Source organism: Sphaerulina musiva, assembly GCF_000320565.1.
Source record: "Sphaerulina musiva SO2202 unplaced genomic scaffold SEPMUscaffold_2, whole genome shotgun sequence".
NCBI lineage: Eukaryota > Fungi > Ascomycota > Dothideomycetes > Mycosphaerellales > Mycosphaerellaceae > Sphaerulina > Sphaerulina musiva.
The window spans coordinates 2,058,500-2,081,454 of NW_016017384.1; the positions used below are offsets into that span (position 1 = coordinate 2,058,500).

The 22,955-nt window shown below is 53.4% G+C and overlaps 10 protein-coding genes and 1 non-coding gene across 11 annotated transcripts; 7 read left to right on the forward strand and 4 right to left on the reverse strand.

Annotated features, from left to right (window-relative positions):
* Window positions 1-122: 122 nt before the first annotated feature.
* On the forward strand, window positions 123-2,933 carry SEPMUDRAFT_123861 (PR-1-like protein). The gene has a single exon (XM_016901866.1). The coding sequence runs from the start codon at window positions 1,965-1,967 to the stop codon at window positions 2,772-2,774; it is 810 nt and encodes a 269-aa protein (XP_016763733.1). The 5' UTR covers window positions 123-1,964; the 3' UTR covers window positions 2,775-2,933.
* Window positions 153-647, forward strand: SEPMUDRAFT_38972 (uncharacterized protein; the record flags this gene model as incomplete). Its single annotated transcript, XM_016908725.1, has 1 exon — window positions 153-647. One exon carries the CDS (start codon window positions 153-155, stop codon window positions 645-647), a length of 495 nt encoding a protein of 164 aa, XP_016763734.1.
* Window positions 1,030-1,765, reverse strand: SEPMUDRAFT_114702 (uncharacterized protein; the record flags this gene model as incomplete). The annotated part of the gene is made up of 2 exons (XM_016901109.1): window positions 1,030-1,130; window positions 1,522-1,765. The coding sequence occupies 2 exons, from the start codon at window positions 1,763-1,765 to the stop codon at window positions 1,030-1,032; spliced, it is 345 nt and encodes a 114-aa protein (XP_016763735.1).
* Window positions 2,934-7,146: 4,213 nt separating the features above from the next.
* On the forward strand, window positions 7,147-7,226 carry SEPMUDRAFT_t10. Its single transcript has one exon. It is a non-coding gene; the product is annotated as a tRNA-Asp (tRNA).
* Window positions 7,227-7,376: 150 nt separating this feature from the next.
* Window positions 7,377-8,350, reverse strand: SEPMUDRAFT_147446 (uncharacterized protein). Its single transcript, XM_016904304.1, has 3 exons — window positions 8,139-8,350; window positions 7,978-8,074; window positions 7,377-7,917 (listed from the first exon to the last, which is right to left on the reverse strand). Exons 1-3 carry the CDS (start codon window positions 8,249-8,251, stop codon window positions 7,624-7,626), a joined length of 504 nt encoding a protein of 167 aa, XP_016763736.1. The 5' UTR covers window positions 8,252-8,350; the 3' UTR covers window positions 7,377-7,623.
* A 217-nt stretch (window positions 8,351-8,567) lies between these two features.
* Window positions 8,568-11,915, forward strand: SEPMUDRAFT_147447 (uncharacterized protein). Its single transcript, XM_016904305.1, has 5 exons — window positions 8,568-8,676; window positions 8,739-8,881; window positions 8,942-10,297; window positions 10,351-10,614; window positions 11,440-11,915. Exons 1-5 carry the CDS (start codon window positions 8,594-8,596, stop codon window positions 11,526-11,528), a joined length of 1,935 nt encoding a protein of 644 aa, XP_016763737.1. The 5' UTR covers window positions 8,568-8,593; the 3' UTR covers window positions 11,529-11,915.
* Window positions 11,916-13,781: 1,866 nt separating this feature from the next.
* On the reverse strand, window positions 13,782-15,362 carry SEPMUDRAFT_147449 (CAP_GLY-domain-containing protein). The gene is made up of 2 exons (XM_016904306.1): window positions 14,945-15,362; window positions 13,782-14,562 (listed from the first exon to the last, which is right to left on the reverse strand). The coding sequence occupies exons 1-2, from the start codon at window positions 15,191-15,193 to the stop codon at window positions 14,074-14,076; spliced, it is 738 nt and encodes a 245-aa protein (XP_016763738.1). The 5' UTR covers window positions 15,194-15,362; the 3' UTR covers window positions 13,782-14,073.
* Window positions 15,363-16,274: 912 nt separating this feature from the next.
* Window positions 16,275-17,423, reverse strand: SEPMUDRAFT_147451 (uncharacterized protein). Its single transcript, XM_016904307.1, has one exon. The coding sequence runs from the start codon at window positions 16,670-16,672 to the stop codon at window positions 16,310-16,312; it is 363 nt and encodes a 120-aa protein (XP_016763739.1). The 5' UTR covers window positions 16,673-17,423; the 3' UTR covers window positions 16,275-16,309.
* Window positions 17,424-17,817: 394 nt separating this feature from the next.
* SEPMUDRAFT_123869 (uncharacterized protein) lies at window positions 17,818-20,246 on the forward strand. Its single transcript, XM_016901867.1, has 2 exons — window positions 17,818-19,418; window positions 19,476-20,246. The coding sequence occupies exons 1-2, from the start codon at window positions 19,078-19,080 to the stop codon at window positions 19,996-19,998; spliced, it is 864 nt and encodes a 287-aa protein (XP_016763740.1). The 5' UTR covers window positions 17,818-19,077; the 3' UTR covers window positions 19,999-20,246.
* A 656-nt stretch (window positions 20,247-20,902) lies between these two features.
* SEPMUDRAFT_37833 (uncharacterized protein) lies at window positions 20,903-22,216 on the forward strand (the record flags this gene model as incomplete). The annotated part of the gene is made up of 1 exon (XM_016908682.1): window positions 20,903-22,216. A coding segment is annotated over one exon (1,314 nt), but the record flags the coding sequence as incomplete, so codon positions are not given.
* Window positions 22,217-22,564: 348 nt separating this feature from the next.
* On the forward strand, window positions 22,565-22,741 carry SEPMUDRAFT_36884 (uncharacterized protein; the record flags this gene model as incomplete). The annotated part of the gene is made up of 1 exon (XM_016908651.1): window positions 22,565-22,741. A coding segment is annotated over one exon (177 nt), but the record flags the coding sequence as incomplete, so codon positions are not given.
* Window positions 22,742-22,955: the final 214 nt, after the last annotated feature.

The following is a 22,955-nucleotide window of genomic DNA, read 5'->3' on the forward strand; positions in this document are numbered from 1 at the left end:
TTACCTAGGCTACAGTACAGGTAAGGTACCTGACCTTAAAGTTCAGCTTGGCAGCTCGCTCGATCTCTCTTCTCCACACAGCCTCAACGAGCACCTCATATCACACAATCACCATCACCATCTCAGAGCAGGACAGAGCAGCACATCACAGCATGGCCACAGATGTGAGCGGCGGCATTGATAACACTCCTCTGTACCGCCAGCTGGATGCGTACGACTGGGCTGGCGACCAGGAATTCCAAGGAGGTCTGGCAGCTATCCTGGGCTCATCAGCACAAGATCCCCAGCAGGTCGCCCATCTCACTCTCCGCGCCAAGTGCTACTACTACGCCCGCAAATCGGGAATACCTGTCGATTTCGATGGTTACAAGAACTGGGTAGAGACGCGAGACGGCAACGGGGTGGTTGAGGAATGTGCAGCGCCAGCCCCGCCCGCCGACGATGGAGGCATGGGCAATGCCCCTAAGCCTGCGAGCTTTGCTGAGATTTGCGATATGATTGCAGAAGGAAAGCCGATTCCTGGCATCAAGGACATTCCAGACACTGTTCTGGAAGGGCAGGCTTCAGAGACGCAACTTGAGACGAGGAAGAAGCCATGGGAGAAGAAATCTGGCGCCGAAGAAGAGAAACCAAGCTGGATGACCTGATGTCTGTTGGCTCGTTATCACAGAACGAGTGCCTGTTCGTCCGCGACGGATAAGTGTACTTCCATGTATCACGGATCGTAGCTGTGCCCTAGGTCTCAAGCCCCAAGCCCATACTGCTGCTCTCTCTCACCGACCACTCGTTCGATAGCGACGGCGCCGGCCAAATACCCCGTTTAGTCTGTGGCAAGTGAACAGCTCGAGTGTTCCACGCCCTTCGCGTTGCGATCACTGTGGATGTGAAGCTCCTCCCGTCGCGATCGATCGAAATATCTCCATCCTTTGAACCGGACGAGCAGCGCAGATCCATCATCGGCTAGCGCGGGCAGCGCGCATCTCACGCGAATTTGCTTGAGGAAAGGCGAGGGCCACAGACCTAGGCACGTTACAAGACATAATCGGCAGATTCGGCCCCGTTGGCACCAATATTGTGGGCAGTGTTGACGCTTGGCAGACCTGTCAAGCTCTGTATCCCCATGGCATTGTCTGCTCACGTCAACGGCGCCGCAAAGCTTGGCATCGGCGTCCATTTTTGTGGAGGATTTTGATTACACGCGTCTGGCCGCAAACGGTACAATGTCTCACTCGCGTGAACCACTGGTTCTTGCGCCTCATCTGCTTTCTACCTATCCTCCGATTGGCGTTTCGCATAGAGAGGTTCTCTAACTGAGACAACCACATCACCTGATCGCTATCGCTCCCATGATTGGCTGGGCATATGTCGATCATACTCCTACGCGTATCTCCGCAAGAAGTCTCGAATGCTGCAGGGCGTCTCAAAGCTAGGTCGTGAGCTTGATCGCCAGCACGTGAGTGTCGTGAAGAAAGGGAATCATTGTTCTCTACTCATCAGCTCGAATACCTCCTACCTACCTACCTTGGTTCTTGATGGGTGTGGCGCCCCGGATTCCACTTATCCCTCCGAACGGCTGAAACGTTTTCCGCCAGGGTCGTAAGTCGTCAAGGGCATAGGCTATCAGAATGACCGCATCGTGGTAGGATTGGTCAGAGAATGCTGCGGGTTCGACCAAAATCGCCACTCGGACAAAGATGTACCATTTCGTGTGTGCAATCCTCTGACGAATCCAGAATGGTATGTGTCGATAGCTCATCAACTGCATGATGGGGATGCTGTTTGTTGGCTCGATTTGGGGCCACTGACGAGATGTCACGCAGACACAATTCCCACGATCCACAAATCTAGTAGGATGTATTGCATGTATATATATGTTTCTGCAAGAGCCTTGCTCAAGGAACATTCTGATTCTCACAGCGCCATCGACTTGTCCTATACAACGTGGAACAACGCACTTCATCATTATGCATCTTATTTATCCATTCGCAGCTCTGGTAGCCACTGCCCTTGCACTGCCAGCTCAGCTGGTGGAGCACAATGAAGTCCAAGCTGTAGCAGGCGTAGCGCTGCTTCTCACTCCAGAGGGTGCCCAAGAGATCCACGAGAAACGTCAAACCAGAATGAGACACACATCCACCGCCAGGTCGAGCACTACAAGTGTACGACCCACCAGCACGACTACCGCTTCGAGAACCACTTCGACCAGCACAAGGTCAAGCAGCACGAGCTCTGGTGCCAGCCCTACAGGCACTCTTCCCTTGACTCTTGCCCAACGCGCCGTCCTCCACCACAACCTCCACCGCAGGAACCATTCCGCTCCGGACGTAACCTGGGACACTACCCTGGCCGGGTACGCTCAGACTCTCGCCGAACGCTGCAGTTTCCAACACAACACTTCCATTGGAGGCAGCGCCTATGGCCAAAACATTGCAGCAGGGCTCAAGGACAACAATATTACTTCCGTCATCACCGATCTCTGGTACGGTAGTGAGTTCAATGCTTACCTGCCCTCTTATTATGGCCAGGAGCCCGACATGAGCAAGTTTGGCTCTTTTGGGCATTTCACTCAGGTGGTGTGGAGCACCACAACCACCATTGGGTGTTTCGTGGCGGACTGCTCGAAGACGGGTCTCGCGAATGTGGGTAGTAACGTGCCTCCGTACTTGACGGTTTGCAACTACGGGCCACCCGGAAACTATATCGGAAACTTTGGAAAGAGTGTCGGCAAGCCGCTGGGACAGGCCATCGCGAAGTGGAACACTGGGTTGTCATAAGAGATTTTTTGACCGCTTTTCGACTGCGGAAGGGGGTTTTTTAAACTGTCTTTCATTGACCGATGATTGATATCAGGAGTGAAGCATTTTTGTTTTCCTCCTCAGACATGATTTCATATAACGAACATAGAGATGAACAAATTCAATTCTGCAATGGACTCATATCACATACAAACTCTCCTACTAGCGAAATCCACATTGTAAATGTGTGCCCTGCTGCGCTGCAATCAACATAGAGTAGCAGAAGCTCAGATGTGAGCGAGCGTGTGGACACAGTCTAGCTCCGGGATATTATACCTCATGATATGCTACAATAGCATCAACAATATACGAAATTAGTGAACCTTGATATCGTCTACCATCGCAGACATCGTCGGTGCCAACAGTGGTAGGGAGCAATCCCCATCCAGCTCGAATAATGTAGATGTCCTTTGGAACGAATATCGCGAAAGTCCACCTCTATCACAGTCTTGGTTAGAGTACCTCGGAGCCCCATTAATGGTGCGTCGCACTCATCTGTGACTGTCCCAGAGGTGGAATCTACCGTAGTAGATGAATGACAAGTTATATCTGTGAGGGTAGAAGTCGAGACATCTATGGAAACCTGACGTCAGTCCCGCATCCGGAAGCCCTGAACCGCCCGGATCGGGCCCTCCCGTGAAGGTCAGTCGTGGGAACGAGGTCGATTGATGTGCCATGCTTCACTGAGATGCAGAACCCGCTGCGGAAAGTCGTCGAAAACCCGCCTCAGCTGAATGGGCCCTCAGAAGCTAACAGTCCAATATGATGTCTGTCATCTCGAGTCCAGTGAGGTCATCAAACTGAGGATGCCTATGTAGAAAGAATACCCGATCTGTTGGTACCTATGTCTTCATAGGGTCTCTTGCTACATGTAGTAAGTACCTCAAAGATGCTTGAACCAAGTGCAAAAAGGCTATCCTCTTTTGTTGCCAGAGCATCCCAATTACTGTGGGCCGGGTCGAATCGTACCCCTGCGCTACTAGAAGACTTGGAACCGTCAATGGAGCTGCATCCGAAATCCGTGATTTTGAGCTCCAGACGGTGGTCTAGGAGCATGTTGTTTGGTTTGAAATCGCAATGGATGATTCCTTATGTATGCAGCATCGCTAGCCCTTCAGCCATCGCAAGGATCCATGAGTATAGTTGCGAATTGTTAATCTGTCCTGAGCGTGGCTGGTGTTGAAAATAGTCGCGCAGCATGCCATTTTCCGCAGGCCAAGGGGACTTCGCGACGAGCCCATCGTCGAGAAGCTCAACATAGCCGAATGTGCCTGCACCGAGCAGAGCAATGCCGTTGCTGTTGATGAATCCGTCGTCAACGACTTCACCGATGGCGCCCATGATTGCTTCGTCGCAGGGGATCAGAAGGGGTGAAAGTAACCTGGTGACAAACCGCGAGGGGTCACCGGCTCGGTCTTAGACCCGCGAACCTGCAAGGTACCACAGTGTCTCCCACCTTCTAGTAGGTACCTTCTAGGTATATCTTTTCGCCCGATTGAGCAAAGGCAGACGCCTCCGCCGATGGTCTTGCTCTTCCGCATCTCAAGAGCATCGGGCTGCGCAACGCATGAAGCAATCACGTTGCACATGTTGACCGGTGTGTCTGATGGAATCGAGCTTCAGCTGTAGGAGGTACCTTACGGTTGATCTCATGTCTTGAATCCTGGAACATTTTCCCAAAAGCGAGGAGTGAGGTGACATCCATGCCCATTGCCCAACGTGATAAGCTCTCGTGGGTGGTACCGACGCGGCCCGCATCACGTGGTATCGTGGTCTAGACTGCCTAAAGACACGTCGAGGCAGGACTTGGCGCCAATGGTAACATGTACCTGGGTTCAGCCTAGAGTTTCATCGTCAGACCCCACGGTGGGGAGTGGAACATCTTCTGGGAGGGAGTCTCTGCTAAATGAACAATGCAGCTCATAGTAGAGATCACATTTCACGAGACTTGGGATACAGTCCGCAAGATTAATCGTTGAACATCAGGGCCACTAGATCGTAGCATTGACACTGAAGTCGACTGAGCTTCCGTTGTCTCTCTGACTGCTCAACACTGTAGTCGACGCAGACGAGAATGTGAATGTCGCAGTCAGTGTGTGACCCAAAATCCATTCGGCGGCCTGGTCTGAGCCTTTCCATCGCTTGAAGTTCTCCAGTATCTTGCCACAAACCATAGACCGACTTTGATGTTTTGTCTGCATAATATGGCTCGGGTCCGACATCATGCTCCAGGTGGGCGGGAAATGGGGCGTTATGATCGTGACCTATGTACTCGATTCTGTGGTCGAGATCTGTAAACAGTGAGCACCTGTTGCTTGTACCATCGCCTGTTGATGCATAGAAGTGATAGTGTTCTGTTGGTTGGTCTCGAATCTATCCCCTAGGTCGTTCAGGATCGATCTAGATGTCACTCTTTTGAATTTGTATCGATGCCACAACGTTTCATTTTTTAGCACGATCTTGGCCAGTAATATCCTCGAGTTGCCATGTGCGTTATTCTTGCCCTATACTCTATGCAAGCGGTCTATGATTCTGTGTTTGAGCCAGAGACTATCGGCTCTTTTGCGTTTGTTCCCATGAACAAAAGTTTCCACCGAGTGTCCGTCGGCCGTCATTAATAGACATCAGACGCTAGGACGCTTCCCGTTGTTTGTTTCGCGAGGACTGCAGGCTATCAAGACCAGCTAGCTGCGCTGTTTCTGCGCCTTCAAACACTCAACACCATAGCAGTCCTACGGCCCGTCAGAGATGCACTGCAGCAAGTGAATTAGCGGGCCTGGCTGCTGGGTGATAGAATGGTTATAACGCGCAAATCGAAGAAGTCACCAGAAGTACCCTGCTAGAGTGACGGGAGCGGTTATTTCTTCGAGATCACCAAATTTAGTAATCATGAAGCTCGTAGATTGTTCGATATTGCACTGATCGCGATCTAACAAAGCAATCAGTGATGAGAAGTTCACTGTTGATAACCCCGTCTAATTAGTCTTTTCAACCGGAGTGCGAAAAAAAAAGATATACACTCACCTCGGCCCTCATTCTCGCATTCTGGAGTATTAGGGCCCAACTGAGCAGCGCATTCTGCTGCAGCGTGCAAGCAACGGTTCGCTTGCTTGCGAGATTTCTCCAACATGAGTCCTCGGTTCCTGCGACTGTGAGGCAGAAGTAGGCATTGCAGACAGCCGAAGCTGTAGCCTAGGTATATTCACAGACTACACTTCTCCACTGCGACTTGAATGCCACAAACCTTCTTCTGGACAAGAACCTTAACATTCTTCTCTGCGACTTTCAGGAACGCGTTCTCGGCTTGGATGGCAGCGTCCAAGTTGACGGTGAGTATACGAGAACGCGAACTCACGTATGCTCGGCAAACCAGATAACGAGGCTGATACAGACACAGACCTGTTTGCCCTCGGATCGACGATAAGGTATACTTCATCATGCAAGGTTATAAACCCTTTTCAGACCTGGACACGTTTGCTAATGAAGTTCTGATCCAGACACGTTTTGCGTTACACCAATTTTCTGTTCTTGACCATCTTCTTGTCGGCAGGGTCGTACAAAGGTGCTGGACGGGTGCATATGCGGATGCGGAAGAAGCTGTGCGCGATTTCTAAGCGCTGAGTACATGAGATGGCAACGTGGACGTATGATTCCTAGAGTGGTCACTGTTCCTTTCTCTCCTCGCAGGACAAACGAATCGAATCCGACCTAAACAGCATCAACAGAATCGAAAGAATCTCGACTAACGCGCCAAAGCTCCAACAGGTGCGAGAGAACAGTAAGGTAAATGGTCCTCCAAGGGCACATTTGTATGGAAGTGCATCATGTAACGCGATTGATCAAGCCGACTCATGTAAGCAGTGGGCGGGAAATACATGCCTGCGCGCTGCACAAGGTGAGGGCCCGGAGTAGGTCGTGCGCCCATTAGTCTGAGTCACTGTATTCCTCTGCCTCAGCTCTCTGCCTTGCTGCAGTGCTCGATGGACCTTTCGCGGTTCTGGTCGCTAGATGGCGCCCTTTGGACAATGCCTCTTAATTTGACGATTTTGCACTCCAACAAGGCAATGTATTCCTCACAACTCCCCCTGAAAGAGTCGATTCGTGTACTCACAACGCAGACCAGATAGGACAACGAAAGCAGCAGCAACTCTTTTGTCAAATTTGAAAAAGGGGAAGCCATATAGCCGCATACCAGATTTGGTTAGCTAAAACGCCACGTGTCGCACAATACTGCTGCCTTGCTTGACCTCAAGGACATAAGGAGAGCGTGAAGTCGACAGCCAACTGCTTGGAGGGTCCTGGATATGAGCATTATATACTAGTTTCAACGGGCATCTTCCATCAATCACCATCTTCATTGGTCTAGTGGTCATGATTTCCGCTTGTCATTCTCAAGCGCGGGAGACCTGGGTTCGATTCCCAGATGGAGAGACTTCATCAGTCCCAAATCTTTTGCTGCTTCCATCCATTCTCACGAATGGAGAGAATTTGTGATTAGAGTGCATCGTTTTTTGTTCTTATGCTGTCGGACGTGCCATCCGTGGAATGCAAACAAGGCTCTCTCGGCGCCGGTGGTCTTGCTACAGGTGTACATTGGCCTAGGTGTGGATAATACACAAGCTTTTGGCAGAGATGGCTACGACATCCAGCGCATGGCAAGTGATGGGTTATAGGAGGGCTACAGAACGCCGTATGGATGTGGAACAGACATCTCTCGTCTCAAAATGACGTTTGGCGACAGACGTGCGCGGCGCGACGACGGAGCAGAGCTCAACGTGCTTAATACTGTCTTGCTTGTGCGTGGCTGAACAACGCCCCTGGTGCTTCACTAATATCCCACCATACCGTGAATGAAGCTTGTCAACACCCAGCTGTACTCCAGGTACTCAAGCGCCTTGAGCAGGTTTTCCGTCCTGCGCTCGGCTTCGTTGTAATCTTCCATTTTCGGGAGAGGAATGCGAGTGATGTTCTTCCCGTCTTTAGGTGCCCAGTAGTTCTTAATGTGGCCGCGGGTGAAGAGGACCAAGACGACTAAGACGGGAGAGGTGGTCATACGCATGAGTCTTGGTAGGGCGTTGGGAAAGAAAGTCAGGCTGAATGCTCCAATGAAAGACGCAAGAATCTACATCAACCACATCAGTTATCAGAAGTTGAGATGAACACCAATAGCTTCGCCACCTACTGCCAGTGCACCTGAAGCCTGTGTCGTTCTGGTCTTCCACAGCTGAGTTTCGGCCTCCTTGGACCACTCCGCCAGCTTCTTGGACGTAGCCTCATACCTGCGAAGTCATCAGATGAGGACATGTCTTCCGTCCACGTCCATTAGACCGATTGCGCTCTTACTTTCGTAGGTTGGTGATGGCGACATATGAGAGTGCACCACCGTATAGACAGTAGAGAAACTGGGCAAGATGAGGGCCACGTAGCAGCAGCTCTCTACCGGTGAAGCTCGACATATGGAAGTGGTCAACTGTGGACACTGTTCATGGGATGGGAGTGAGAGTGTTATATAGTAGATCTACAAACTTATGTACCGTAAAAGTACAGCCTTATAGCCTCATACCGGACGTTACGCTTTCGTGTGGGTGCGCGAGTGATGGATCATGGAGGGGCGAGTGCGACGTGGACCCCGTCACGTGCGTGTTGTTTACTTTGACTTTCGCGAGACTTACCGCGACGCGTATCGTCAGCGTCCAAGACAGAACCGACAATTTGCTTCCACACCTCACCCTACGCGCGTTGGACTGCTTGGACTGGGAGAGCTGGCGACAGGGAAAGAAAATCGACCGCCGCGCGGTATGGCGTCTGCTGCGAACAACGCGACGCCGGGACGACGCAAGAAGACTGGACAACAATACTTTGATGTGGGCAAGGTCGGACGGTATGCGCAACGGCGATGAGGACATGCTGAACAGCGCGCGCGTCGTACTGACAATGATATAGCAAGACTGGAATCACTCTGCAAGACACTGGCATTCGCGATGAACACGGACTCGAGCCCGTTTCTGGCATCTTCTCTTCGCCCATTTCGCCTGAACAGAATGGCGACAGGACGCTCACGAGCGAGACTATGGAAGTGCAGGATAGTGCGTATATCAAGGATGAGGAGGAAGAGGAAGATATGCTTACCCGACGCGCGATATCAGGTTCAGCGCCCGATGTGACCACTACTCTAGGGCATCGCAAAACACCGCGACTGCCGCCTGCACGACAATCACCGCTCAAGCGCACCAGTATAGGAGGCTCGCCCAAGCGGATGAGTTCAGTACGGCCTCAGTCGCGGCCTGCCATATCTGAGGAGCCGGCGAGCTCTCCGCGTGGGCATAGCGAGCCTGCGGTGAACCGCAAGCTGCAATTCGAAACGCTCAATCGAAATCGCAAATCGCTTCGCGTCGTGGACTCACAGAGTCCCTTCAAGCCAAAGCACAAACTTCGGAGATCTACTGGACCTGAGAGGCCGGATGTGTACGACTACGAGGAGGACGATTACGGTGCACAAGCGTCTTCCTACGATCAGACGAACGGAATCGTCGAGGAGGAGGAGGAGGAGGGCGTGGAGCAGTCAATCGAGGGCGATGATCAGCCTCTGATGATAGGTGACGAACCTCGAGAAGTGGAACAGACCACACTCAGCGTCCGTGAAGCTGAAGCTCCTGCCAAACGGAGGCGCGGGCGACCTCGAAAGTCGGACGTGTCGAACACGAGCCAGGTCCATATATCGCCGGAGGCTTCATCTTCTGGCACGAAACGAGCAAGGACTAGTCTCCACGATAGTCAAATTGAAGCTGATGAACAAGAGCGTCCATCGAAAAAGTCCCGGCCCTCCAATTCTTCTGCGCGATACGATCAAGGCGAAGAAGTAGAGGCTGGAGCATCTTCAGTGAATGTTGAAAACGAGAATCTCACGAATGTCGACGATGTAGATGGACATCAGCCGTTTCTGGATTCGCAATTGGAGGCCCAGGCAGATGCAGAGGAGCAGGTGGAGGTTCCGAAAAGGGGCAGAGGCAGGCCTAAAGGGAAGAAAGCAAAAGCTGCTGTTCTGAAGGAAAGCGATGCTAATCGCAACGTGAAACCCAGAGGTAGTCCAGTGAAGCCGAGCGGCTCGCCTATCAAGGGACGAGGCGCAAGTATGGGACCTGTTAGCAACGTGAACCTGCGAGCAGTCACTCCTGCTGCTGACGCTCAAGAGCATACATCTCGTGCCGGGAGGAATCTGATTAACCCGCTCAAATTCTGGGAGAACGAGGGACGCATATGGAGGAACGGCGAAATCGAGGGCATCATTCGTGCCGAGCCTGTGGAACAATCTAGAGCACGAACGAAACGGCGGAAAAAGAGCCGTAAGAACGGAAACCGCCTCCGTGACATTACCGAAGAGAGTGAGACCGAATCCACCATGCCTGATGAGTGGGAAGAACAAGCTGGCGTCATCGCCGGTAACGTGGCGAGCTGGGACCCAGTAATGAAGGAAGGAGATCCAGAGAATCCCAGGGAAGAAGGTTGGCTTGAATTTTGTTGTCTGGCCTTTGTCCTCTGCTAATAAGTGTGATAGATCTTGCGTTCGCCGCGTCTTCAATCGTCACTCGAGACGTTGCTGGCTCTGATTTCAAGTACGCCAAGGTCATGACGCTCCCCTTCTTTGGAGCTGGCTTTGTAGATCTACCCCCTGAGGGCTTCAAGCGTGCGAAGAACAGTCGAAAAATGCAGATGATCTTCTTCGTGCACGAGGGGAAAGTCATGGTCGAGATTGGCGCTACTGGTATGGAAGTCAATCAATTCGCACTCAGCAAAGGTGGCTGTTGGGTGGTTCCTAGAGGTATGTCAGTTTCCTTTGCCCTTTTCTCTTCACCTCCCACAATCGCCCGGGACAGCTACGCTCTCCAAACAACATTTTGCGCCTAGAGTGTTTTCCGCTCCCTGGACGTTCGAGCTTCCACTGGTCGCGACTAGCTGGTGTCGAGTCAATCGACCTGTGCAATGGCGGTCAGCTCACCGCACGGCATTACCGCAACATAATGATCTTCGAGCGCTTCAACACTGCAGCAAGCCGACGACCATAACACTGAGAGTCGCGCTCAGCCGACGACTTCTACTGTCGCTCGCCGTGGCGGTGTGTGTGGCACTGGCGCTGTCAAAATAACACTCGGCTGCATGGTCGCACCGCACGAGCTGCTGCTCGACGTCGCACCGCAGAACTCTGGCGCCGGCCTGAACTATGCAGTGTGTAACAGGACAAGTTTACCCATCTGTGGAGGCATAATGCCGTGTAACAGAACTGTCGCTGGCCTTTCGACAGCACTGAACAACGCATAACCAGCCAGTGACCAGGAATGGGGACCTAACAGGATCATGGACGGGGCAGAATCTCACCAGAAGCCACGACTCTCGCGGTCTCGATCAGTCTCGCAGGTGGATAGGATATGCCGGATCTCCGCGCCTGTGAGGAGTGTGCAGAGCGAGTCCCGGGGCCTGCTTCATTTATGCAACGCTCTCAGCCCTCGACGCCGGTCATTCTCGTGCTGCGCCAGTCGATCACTCTTTACGTCTTTGCTCACATACAGCAACACTCACATCACATTCGCATGCAGACGCATTGCTCGTGACTAGCCCATTCAGGTTCGTGTGCTAATACGCGATGTAGGCAATAACTATGCTATCACCAACGAAAGTCGAACCAAGAATGCACGCATATTCTTTGCGCAGGGATCTGAGGTCGAAAGCAGCGGGTGATGCGTTGGCTTTTTTTGATACGCATTGATTGTTGGCGCTACAGCAACCATTTTGCGAATCCGGAATCGAGCCAACATTCGCAGATGGTTTCTCCGGTGGGTGGCAGGCAGATGCAGCTCGATTATGGTCGTGAATAATGAGGGCGCCGCATTGACAGAGTCAATCATGAGCGCCATCGTGGCTAGCATTGGAGACAGGCTGGCATGCACGACAGGAGCGCCATGTATAACGCTTTGGGAGAGAAAAGAACGAAATAACGTGGCGGCCGCGCGTGATGTATGCGGACTTGACCCGTGAGAGGACTGAGGGAGAGATGATGACTTGGGTCTTTGGATCGAGACTCTTGTGAGATACCCAGTTACAGCACGATTTTTTCTTCTACGGCAGAAATGGCTTGCAGTGCTTACGTCTTCCATTCTCGCTATCCGCGGAAAAATTCGTTTCTTTTTTTTCTTTTTTCCTTTTGTGTGAGAGAGTGAGGAAAAGACATGATGCTGAAACAGAAGATCCCAGTAATACATGCTATGCTGAACATGAACGCATGAACACCAGTACCGTACTGGCAAAAGATCCCGCCCCGCCCGCCTTTTCTTGCCCTCCCTTCCCCACTTCCCCCAGCCAGACTTTTTTAATCTATCGGTCACACTCGGTCCAACGCATCGCATATCGCATCGGACCCTGAGAGAGAAAAAAAAAATCGTGTCTGGTCTGGTCTGGTCTGGTCTGGTCTTGTTTGTCTAGGGAACGTTGGGTTTCCATACAGTCAGTCCCGTCGTTCCGTTCAGTTGGTTCAGCCTCTCCGTGGGGGTGTGCGTGTGTGGTGTGATGATGGTACTATAGGTATGCAAGTCAACCCCCCCGTGCCCCGTGGATGATGCCATTTCAAGCGGGAGCAACGACATGGAACATGTATGTGCCTGTATGTATGTATGTACTGGGAATATGGGCACTCACTCACCGACTGCTGTGAAACCCGCTGGTCGTGACTCGGCATGCTCGCGGCTCGGGGGGTGTTTTTTTGTCTCTTTCTTACCTACCTACTACTATACTATACTTGTTGTATGCAGTATTATGATAATGGAAATAATGAATAACAGCAACAACAGCTGCAGCTCGCGCGATTCAGTTTTTCGGTACCGATCTGTATCGTATCTGCAGCAAGTCTGGAGCCTAGTAGAAGCTGCATACCTAGTACCAGGCAGATAGGTAGGTACTATTACTGCTATTATTACTACTACATCGAACATATAGCCTAGGCCCTGATACTACTAGGTACCTAATGTATAATAAGGGAAAGACGAACTGTTATAGTCGGTCAGGGTTGACTTTTTTGCAGAACGGAGAATTTCATTACTCCGGTGGAATCTGAAGAAACTTTTTTACTTTCGTGTCCACTTTGTTCTTCATCTACGTCAGTCACGGTCGGGCTAATATAGAGCCAGATTTGAGCAAGATCCAACCGTGCTGAGGTAGTATAGCCGGTAACAGATACCTACCTCGGTCTCTATAGCCTATTCGAATCTATTGTTGGTTGTTTGGTACTGGTAGCCGTATAGCTAGGTAGCTAGCTCCCCGAGCGGGAAGGCTAATACAAAAATGGTAATTATCGTGTACACAACAACAAAAACGAAAAAAAAAAAACAAGTCGGCTAGGACTTCTATTCTTACACGTCCGGGTCTCGAGAGAGAGAGAGTGAGGGAGAGAGAGTGTGAGGAGATAAAATAGGGCGGTCTGACCCTCTTTGCTTCCTGTACGGGCATGGCAATACGACGATCATTGTATGATTACCTATTCGGGTATATCGATACGCTGACCTTATCTCCGTCTCTATTTTGCTGACAAGACCACTGACCAGACAAGACAACCTTGAAGACCCTTAAGTCCGTAAATACATGTACCGTGTACGGGCATGTAACGACGGGAGGGAGAGAGAAAGAGAGAGAGAGATAGGGTTCCTGCCAAGGGTAGTACCTACATTGTATTTCGTTATAGCCAGGTTGTACTGTAACGGAGATGACAGCGACCAGGACGAGCGGGTAAAAGAAGGATCTCTCACCAGGACTAGCATAGTAGCAGGGACAACGCACCTACCTCCTAGTAAGGCGGGCAGCCTGCTGCCTCACTTTGGGGCGCCCTGCATACTTAGGTACATACATGTATGTACTCGAAACCTCAGGCGCATATAGAGAATTATGCACGAACAAGCATCAATACGTCTGATGAACCACGTATCTTCACGAGAAGGATCATGTGCTTGCAGTATATTCGCAATGTGGACAGTGCAGTTCTACCTACTGTCAGTTGCTGTACAGCTATACAGGATCACTCAAGAAACCCGAATGCAAGCGAATGCAAGCTATCTGAACTCGCCTGCTTGCCTCAGCAATTATTTAGTCGAACGACCCGCATTTGGGGTCGGGAGAATGCTTGTCGCTCTCGTTTACATCGTCACGATTTTGGCGTGTTGTGAGACGTAGACTTTCACTCTTGCGGAAGATGGTGGATTCCACAGCGGAGCATCGATACCACTGCTCCCACACGTGATCAAAACTCGTCATCCTCATCAGCAAACTCGTCCAGCTCGGGAAAGTCTCCGACTTCGACGCGTTCGGGCCTCACGAATACGCCGTAGTTGGGCTGGCATTCAAAATATCGTTTGCCTTGGACACTTCCGTCGTTCTTTCCGGTGGGTTCATCGAGTTTCACACCAATCCAGGCGCCAACGCTGCCCGTGATTTCGGGAATGTCGCCAATGTAGTGCACCGTGCCTCTTCGGTGGTCACTTTCTGGCAGCAGACGACATCGTGCGTTCTGCGTGATGCCGCGTTCCTCGACCTCACGGTACGAGGCGTTGACTTTCTGCTGCTCAATGCTGGGGGCATTGGGGTCAAATCGACCCAGCTTGTGAGCCTTCTTCCATGCCAGCACGCTATCGGTGCGGCTCTCATACTCTTCTTTGGGCAGTTCGAACTTCTCCACGGAGGACACGTCGGTATAGTTGGTCCGTGATCCCGGGGGGCGCGTGTCCACGATCTAGTATGAGAGTCGATCAGTAACTCATCGGCTTCTGTGGCAGTAGCAGCGGCAGCGGCGGCGGCAGAAGCAGCAATAATCAGGGCGACATCGTGAGCTGGAGGAGGGCGGGGCGGGGCGGCATGCATGTTTGGTGCCGTTCACCTCCTGCCACATGCCATGTTTCGCGTTCACGCCGCTGACAAGCTCGGTGATTGGAGGTGGGCGGGCAGTGCTCGAGCCCACTCGGCGCAGCGAGAGGGAGGCAGTGCGCCAGCGCCAGCGCAAGCAGGATTGGAGGAGGAGGCGTGATATAGGACGGCCGGGCGGACGGACGGGGCAAGACAGGCTCGACACCATTACGAGTCCACGACGACTACGACAACCACTAGTCATCACCTACCTGCAGCTCTGCATAGGCCTGCAACGGCCATGCACCTACTTGGGTGGCCTCCTCGTCTGCAGCCTCGATCATCATGGCAGGCTGAGAGGCGACCTTCAAGCTCAATCGCTGACAGCCCGCCGGCACACCCGTAATCGGCTCCAGGCGCGCCTTCAGCTGAGCAATTGTCCATGCGGGCGAGACACGACGCTCCGAGGCCGAATTCTCCGAGCGTATGAGCAGGGCGACGTCCGCTGCGGGGGCAGCCATACTGATCACACTGGTGTTGGTGATGGGTTGGTGCTGGTGTGGTGCTGGTGTGGTGCTGGTGTGGTGCTGGTGCTGGTGCTGGTGCCGATGCTGATGCTGGTGGGTGATGCTGCGTGCAGAGTGCTGGGCAGCAGACGATACGAGGCGTGGGAAGGTGGGAGGGTTCCAGGTTGGCGCGCGAGAAACAACCGTTGAGTGTCCGGCCGGGAAGGAGTGAGAGAGGGGGGGGGAGAGAATTGTGCTGCCTGAAGGGTCCAGTCCGGTTACCGCATATGTGTGTCCCGTGTGGTCGTGGCACTGGCGGCGGGAATGAGCGACTGACTGTAGACCACGGTACTAGGCAGGTAGGCTCAGGTAGGCCAGGTAGTAGGTAAGGTAGGTAGGTGGTCAGTAGGTGATACTACTGTCAGGAGGTAGGTAGGTACGTGCACATCTCCTACAGGCTACAGGCACGGCCCACGGCACAGCCTACAGACTACCTACAGTAGACTCAGTCGGGTACCTGCTACCTCTACCTGACCCTCCTACCTCCTACCTCCTAGTGGACCTGGACCATTCGAAGGTTTGCTGGGGTCGACGAGAGAGCATCCTGGGAAACAGGTCAGATGGAGCCTCACTGGTGTCGTCATCCGCCTTCCGCCGGGACGTGCTTGCTCTGCTTGGCCACGCATGTCCGACTCCCGAGTCTCACCGCCCGCAACGCGCGCCTGCTAAATTAGAGCGTCGCGCAAGTCGCCAGGGCATCCCTCGAAGGGAACATGTTCGCCGATTGTTCGGCGCTCCTAGCTCTCGACACCCTGCCCTGCTCAGCCTGCTCCCGGCCTAGCGCCAGCCACGGGGCCTCATCCTCCTTCTTCTTCTTCTTCCACTAGGAGGGTGCACTCTACGCGTCTACAGGTGGAGGAGGGACTACTGCTGCGAGCGTGATGAGCACAGCACTGGTGGGAGTGAGCACTGACACTGACAACAGCCGCCACGCCACCTCGAACCCTCATCGCCCACTGCGGCACTGCCCACGGTCCACTGCCCTCGCTGCCCACTGCCCACCCACTCCACGTCCATGTCCGACGTCCCCCGCACCGTACCAGCCGGCCCTACAACAACAGTCACCAACAGTCACAAACAGTCACAACAGCCTTGTTCTCGCGAGCACTTCACCGCCCGTCCGCCCGTCCGCCCGCCCGCCCGTCTTCCCTCGAGTCGCCAGCGGCGCGCCGACAGACCGACAGTACTGCCTAACCGGGCCTGGCTCATATACTCGCCGTACAGGCCAATACACACTGAGTATACTGTATGGACTCTGCAACGCCCGTGGTCGTGCATGCGGGCGGCCCTCTGCAGCGACGCGACCTTTCGACCAGCGGAGCGGCGGCGGAGCAGCGGCAGGCCAGCCCAGCCCGCCAGGCCAGCCCAGTGCAGTAACTTCAGTTGTTCGATCATGACCCGCAGGACCCTCTTTCCAGCATCTAAGCTTCGCATCTTGCTCTTGCCTCCCGACTACTGTACAACCTTACCTGCCTGACCTCTTTAGCTGCAGCCTCGTCCCTCCCTCGGTCAATCACCCCATCGAACGCGCGCGACGGAACCTACGATCTGTGCGCACTGGCGTGGATCGCGCTAGAGCCGAATGACTTGCGTCAAGCAGCCAGCCATCCCTGCGACGAAATGCATAATAATGCATTGTTCATGTTACAGTACCCGCTTGACCGCTCTTGGAACTGCCATTGGAAGGCGCCGCGGTACTGCTTCAATCTCGCGTGTGCAGCGCCACGCATTCCACACGACTGATCGTGTCCCGGAGACGCCTGGTCTGCCAGGAGGGCAAGTGTCTCGGCGTGACGGAACGCTATTGCTGGGGTCACGAGATCCGGCATGCAGACTGTGTCACAAACATTGTACATGACACTCGCTACCAGCCCAGCCAGTCGGCACTTCAGACTTCACCGCCCATTCTCTAGCGTTACACTGGAATGCCATGCGCCCGCGTGCGTGCGTGCGCTCGAGTAATAATGCGACAGTGTCTATCGCGGTCTTGCACACACACACACACATTCATACACACATACGACCGGCAATGGGCAAGTAGGATTATATCTTGATGCAGTCTCCATCACCCAACCAGCTACTTCTTCGGCGTGCTGGCGCGCAACGAAGAAAAAACGACGGCGGCGCCATTGCCAAAACGTCTTGCAGATCGTTCGCCAGATCAGAACGCTTCTTTAGTTCTCTATTCCCCGGACCACCCTAAGAGACACCCGCGCCGTGCTTTGACAGCGCCCTGTGGGCCCGTGAGAAAAGAGAGGGTGGGCACGCGGGAGCGCACGCTCGAGTCAATTTGTGCATAGAACTTGCCACATCATCGTTCGTTGAGAGATGAGAGCGGTGCGAGACTCGTCTCCTTACGGCTTTCTATCTGGTAGTTCAAACCCCTAGCTCCATGTCCGACGTCACAGAAGATGTATCGGACTCGCTGGTGCAGGGATCATCGACTAAAGCACATCATCCCTGGCGAAAGTACATCTCGCAGCAGGACCCGGCCTAAGCCCCTTCAGACCTGGCTCCTTCGCTGCAGACAACCGAGCGGCATGAGGCGAGAGCTAGCCAGTGCTGCAGCGAATGGTCGAGGGAGCTGATGTTCTTGGCTCCGTGTGAATAACAAGCGCGCCATACCTTGCGGGCTGGCTGAGGTTTCGCCGGTGAGAGTAGTAGTGTGCTAGGATGGCTGCTCTTCTACACCAGCTGTAACCCGTTGTTGACCAGCACAGCTTCCTTACTTAGCGGATCGCTGGACACGATAGGTCCACGCTGTTTCATCCCTTGCACCGACCGTCATTGGCCAGCTATCCAGAGACTCGGGTTTATTTCTTGCATGTTTTGGTCTTGCATGGACTGTGCGTGCCTCGCGCAAAGGTTCGGCTGGCAGCTCTTCAAGGGAATCTTACCTCTGGTTCACTCTTTAGCTTCTAATCTACGATTGCCTCGTGCCTCAGTATATTACGTCAAGCGCTGGTTGAAACAACCTTACACGGCCCACCTAGAGGCAAGTGGCCGGTTTGTGAAGCTTTCACGGAGTTCTCGCGAGCAGGCCCATCCTCGCACGCTGTAGGCGGCACCATAGCCTGTCTTCCAAGGCGTTCGTACATATACCCTCGTCGATCATCGGCCAAGTTTAAGCGACTTTTACTGGGTCTCTATCAACACAAGCCGGAAGCAAAAAGTTGCATTGTCCGCTATACCTGGAGAAAAAAGAGTGTCTTGTGATACGCTACGAGGTGAAGACGCGCAACTCACACCCACGCCAAAGTCCAGCCTAACTGTTACGGCCTGCTGAGAAGAACTGCTGGCCATCACACTCCAGGACCAGGGCAATTGCGCTTACAGACCAAGGCCGCATTGAGACGGTAGAAGGCATAGGCCCTGCTGGAGTGGATGAGTGTACAGACGTACAATACTACGGGCACCGATACAACTGGACGGCATCACATTGTCGACTGTGCCTTTCGAGAGCGCTCGTGAGCAGACCAAACGCTCGAACGCTCGACATCACTCGTTCCGCTGGACCAGCTCTCGTACCATAAAACTACAAGCTGGCCTTGACGCCAGCGAAGGTCGCAACGGTGGATATCTCATCGTTATTGGAGCGGCCCACAGCAGCTTCGTCTCCAGGCAGTGCGAGCAACAGCTCCAAGACATCGACAAGCAGCAGAACCAGAGACGATACTGCAGGCCCAGCTCATTTTGCAACGAGCACGAGTGCAACGACTGCGGCACCCCATCCGGTGCCACATTTTGAGTACCATCAAGCATCTCACAACTATCCGCCGATGCAGACCATGCATCATTCGCTGCAGAAACACCCTCCAGGGCCATCTCATTACCACACAATGACTCCATACGCGCCCTACCCACCGCCCTCTATGCCCGATCCACGGGTGGGCCTATCTATACCGATCTCACAGGTCGCAGGGCCAACCAACAAGCGCCTTGCACCTCCTCAGCCTCATCCTGCTGAGCCACCCGCTAAAAAGAAGCAATCGAAATGGACTGCCGACGAGGATAGGTCGATCATCGAGCTGCGAGGGAATGGTATGAAGTGGGAAGACATCTCGAAGCATCTACCCGGGCGGAGTGCGATCAGCTGTCGGCTGCGCTTCCAGAATTATCTCGAACGACGATCGGAGTGGGACGAAGAGAAGAAGAACAAGCTTGCTCGACTGTATGAGAGGTGCGTTCGGACTTATGTGTATATATGCATTCAGCTCATGCTAATTTTAATACTCAGATTCAAGAAAGACATGTGGGAGAAGATCTCGAAAGAGATGCAACTGCCATGGAGAGCGGCCGAGGCGATGCACTGGCAAATCGGCGAAGTCGAGATGGCGCAACGAGCCAACGTACCCGTATTCCACCTGGCAGGACAGCAAGGCTCAGCGACGGGACAAGCTGGACCTGGATCGGAGGGCCGCGCAAGCACGTCGCCCTCGTCTGGCAACGGTGCAGCGCTTCCAGGAGGAATGGGATACTCGCACACTCACAACCACTCTCTGCCTCATATCCCACAGCCACTCTCATATCCCGTCTCTCCGGTGCAGGCCAGGTTTCGACGTAACAGTGATGACACCTCGCCTCACGGATCACTGCGACATCGAGCCGATAGCGCACGGTCAGTGCCCAGCTCGGCAGCAGCGATGAGCAGAGCACCACTACCACCGCTCAACAGCGTGTCCGGTGCGCCCACGGCCATGACGCCCCTACGATACACGTTGCCTCCCGTTTCGACAACGTCCGAGAGTCTCCGCCGATGACGATGAAGATGATGACAACGATGATTTCCTTTGTATCAGCAGCATTTGCATAGCGCGGCTTTTCGGATTGCTTCTTGACGCAGGTTATTTGCAGATCAGCGTTGCAATGGTATGAGCTCACGAACGACTTGACGCCCTCTCGATGCGACGCTATAGACATCCGACCATTGACATGGAAACGGTAGATCACCACGGTCTTACCACGCTCACGACAACGACCACGACAACGAAACGTTATTGTACAGTAGTAATTGGGGGGGGGGGGGGGGAAATGTGACGACACTGACGAGATGTAAAGTACATGCGTGTCAAAATGACTAGGTCGGTAGATTAGCCAGGGCTGGGAGACGGTTCGAAAATAATGAGAAAGGAAAATATTGCCTATTACTGATGTATTCCTGTGACAGTCGACGTTGAAATATGGTTGATCTCACATACGGCCCTTCGCGCGCATGTGCTCCCGAGACACTGCGTCGATGCCGTACATTAACTCGTGCCTGTGTTTGACCTTGACATCCGTGTCGAGGGATGGTCATGAAACTAGCGCGGATCCGTAGACTTGGCGCGCTGTAAGCATGCATCCCAATTGGGATGATGATACCTAGGTAATGATGCATGGCAGGCAGACGGAGCGTGAAGGTGTCGTTCGTCAAAGGACAGATGTGATCCTGGCTGGCTCGCTACTGTACCTTTTGGCCATGATCATCGCCGCCGCCGTCGACGACGACACGGTTCCAGTCAATGCTGTTGGTGATCCGTAGAACTACCGCTCGCGGAGGTTCTCAAGCGGCAAGAACGCGTATCCCACTCACCACCACCATCGTGGTACCACCATCACCACCACCACTACTACTACCACCACCCCCACCATCATCGCCACCACCACCGCCACTACTTTCCACCAATGGCCGCTCTCGCGTCAGATTCGCTGGGAGAGAGCCTGCTGGCGTGGGTGAGGTCGTTCGAGGGCGGCGGCAGGGTGGACCAGCTGGGCAGTTTGAATGATGGCACAGTGCTCTGGGCCATTTTGCAGGATGTCGACCCGGACTACTTCGCTGGATCGCTTCCAGAGCCAGATATTGAACAGTCGAGCGAATGGACGCGCAAGTGGCAGAACCTCAAGCAACTCGAAAGGCAGCTGTCAGTCTACTACCGCGACGTATGCAATGGGCAAGATGCCGCCGGCACAAGTAACGGTCCGGATCTCAAGGCTATCGCCTCCGAGTCCTCCATTCCTCACCTCGAACGCCTGATAATGGAGATCATCAGGGCGGCCATGGCGTCACCCGCGTCGAATCAGCGCATGGGCAAGCGGTTACTGGGGCTGGGCAACGAGCATGCTATGGCAATTGCCTATGAAATCAGAAATATGCAGGACGCCGAGGCGCCGGAGTCGGAGTCGGCGAGCAGAGATGGGTCGGCGTATCATTCCGAGCAAGAGCTGCCCGAGAGGAGTGTCGCCGCGAAGAAGACAAGGCAGAATGGAGGGCTGTTTGGGGACCCCATGTTGGAGAAGGAAGAAGAGTTGTTACAGGCGCAGGCGACAATCGAGAAGCTGCAGGCCAGTCATGCAGCAGCACAGCGACAATTGCAAGACTTGAAGCAGGCCAAAGAGCAGCTCCAAGAGGCATTTGACACATATCGATCGGAAATCAATGCGAGAGGCAGGCCGGCCGTTGCCGATGACGATCTGAAGAAACTGCAGCGGCAGGCGGACAATGACAGAGCATATATCGATGACCTGGAGGCACAACTGCAGACGTCGAGAAACGCCGTGGACGACTACGAGAGGCAGATACAGCGGTTCAAGGACGAGCATGAAGCTGGGCAGAAGCTCCGTGATGATCTGCAGGTACTACGTGCGGAAAATGAGGATCTTAACCAGAAAGTCAAAGCGAACGAGAATTTAAAGAAGAAAATACACGCTCTGCAAGAACAAGACAAAGCGAACTCGTCGCTCCGAGAAGAACTCAAGCTGGCGAACGAACGGCTCGAGGAGTTGGAGCGATTGAAGCAAGTGCAAGCGGGCCTAGAGAAAGAGATTATCGAGAAGAAAGGTCTCATCCGCAATCAGGAGTATCAGATTAACGAGCTTACCACAACGAGAAAGCACGCCGAGTACGATGCTCGAGTCCTTGCTCAGAAGCTCGAGGCTGCGCGTGAGCGGCAAGAACGTGACCATGAAGCAATTGAAGAGCTTCGCAATAAGCTCCAGGAAGCAGGGCCCGAAGACGACGTCGATGTTGACGTGCCAGAAGCACCCAAAGAAGACTCCGAACCGGAGCCCAAGCGTCACGCTACTGCACCAAACAACGACCAGAGCAAGCAATGGGCGGAGAAGGTGGCGTTACTAGAACAACAATTGGAAGCAGCCGACCTCCGTCTCAAGCAGGCGTCACAACGAAATGCCACTCTGGAAGATGAAAGTCGTTCTCACGAACGAAGTGTGTCGATACAGAACAAAGCAGCTCAGCAACTCGAGGAACGCGAGCAGACGATAACTGATTTGAGGAGAGAGCTTGACATTCTTCAGAAGCAGCCCAAGGAAGCACTACCGCCTCCGGACATTGCGGCTCTACAACGGGAGAATCGACTGATGGTGACGGCGTGGTACGACTTGTCGAGCAGATTGCAGAACAATGGCGTGTCATTGAGTAGGAGAAGGCAGGAGCCGAAGAGTTGGATCGGGAAGCAGAGAGCTATGGTTGGACCTGGCAGCAGTAGTACCGCAAACCGTCGATAGGTGCTGCTGCGCCGGTGCAGGACCAATAGATATAATTTGCATTGCACAGGTACTTGCTTGAGAGTTGGACATATGCACAGCTATATACCCCCCTTTTTTTTGATTTGGGCAATCGACTTTTGGTGAAAGATTTTCCTTTTTTCTTTCTTGTCGAGAATTGTGTACTCTTTTTTTTTCGTCAAAGCGCTGCTGACATTTGACGTCCCCCCCCCCC

Excerpts from the sequence above, each read along its gene's own strand:
- SEPMUDRAFT_147446 (XM_016904304.1), bottom strand. The coding sequence starts at position 8,251 with ATGTCGAGCTTCACCGGTAGAGAGCTGCTGCTACGTGGCCCTCATCTT. Across the intron at positions 8,075-8,138 it reads GCCATCACCAACCTACGAAA|GTATGAGGCTACGTCCAAGA; the intron begins GTAAGAGCGCAA and ends ATGACTTCGCAG. Across the intron at positions 7,918-7,977 it reads AGGCTTCAGGTGCACTGGCA|ATTCTTGCGTCTTTCATTGG; the intron begins GTAGGTGGCGAA and ends TGGTTGATGTAG.
- SEPMUDRAFT_147451 (XM_016904307.1), bottom strand. The coding sequence starts at position 16,672 with ATGCGAAGCTTAGATGCTGGAAAGAGGGTCCTGCGGGTCATGATCGAA.
- SEPMUDRAFT_123869 (XM_016901867.1), top strand. The coding sequence starts at position 19,078 with ATGACTCCATACGCGCCCTACCCACCGCCCTCTATGCCCGATCCACGG. Across the intron at positions 19,419-19,475 it reads CTTGCTCGACTGTATGAGAG|ATTCAAGAAAGACATGTGGG; the intron begins GTGCGTTCGGAC and ends TTTAATACTCAG.
- SEPMUDRAFT_123861 (XM_016901866.1), top strand. The coding sequence starts at position 1,965 with ATGCATCTTATTTATCCATTCGCAGCTCTGGTAGCCACTGCCCTTGCA.
- SEPMUDRAFT_147449 (XM_016904306.1), bottom strand. The coding sequence starts at position 15,193 with ATGGCTGCCCCCGCAGCGGACGTCGCCCTGCTCATACGCTCGGAGAAT. Across the intron at positions 14,563-14,944 it reads AGGCCTATGCAGAGCTGCAG|ATCGTGGACACGCGCCCCCC; the intron begins GTAGGTGATGAC and ends CTCTCATACTAG.
- SEPMUDRAFT_147447 (XM_016904305.1), top strand. The coding sequence starts at position 8,594 with ATGGCGTCTGCTGCGAACAACGCGACGCCGGGACGACGCAAGAAGACT. Across the intron at positions 8,882-8,941 it reads GACTATGGAAGTGCAGGATA|GTTCAGCGCCCGATGTGACC; the intron begins GTGCGTATATCA and ends GCGCGATATCAG. Across the intron at positions 10,298-10,350 it reads AGAGAATCCCAGGGAAGAAG|ATCTTGCGTTCGCCGCGTCT; the intron begins GTTGGCTTGAAT and ends TAAGTGTGATAG.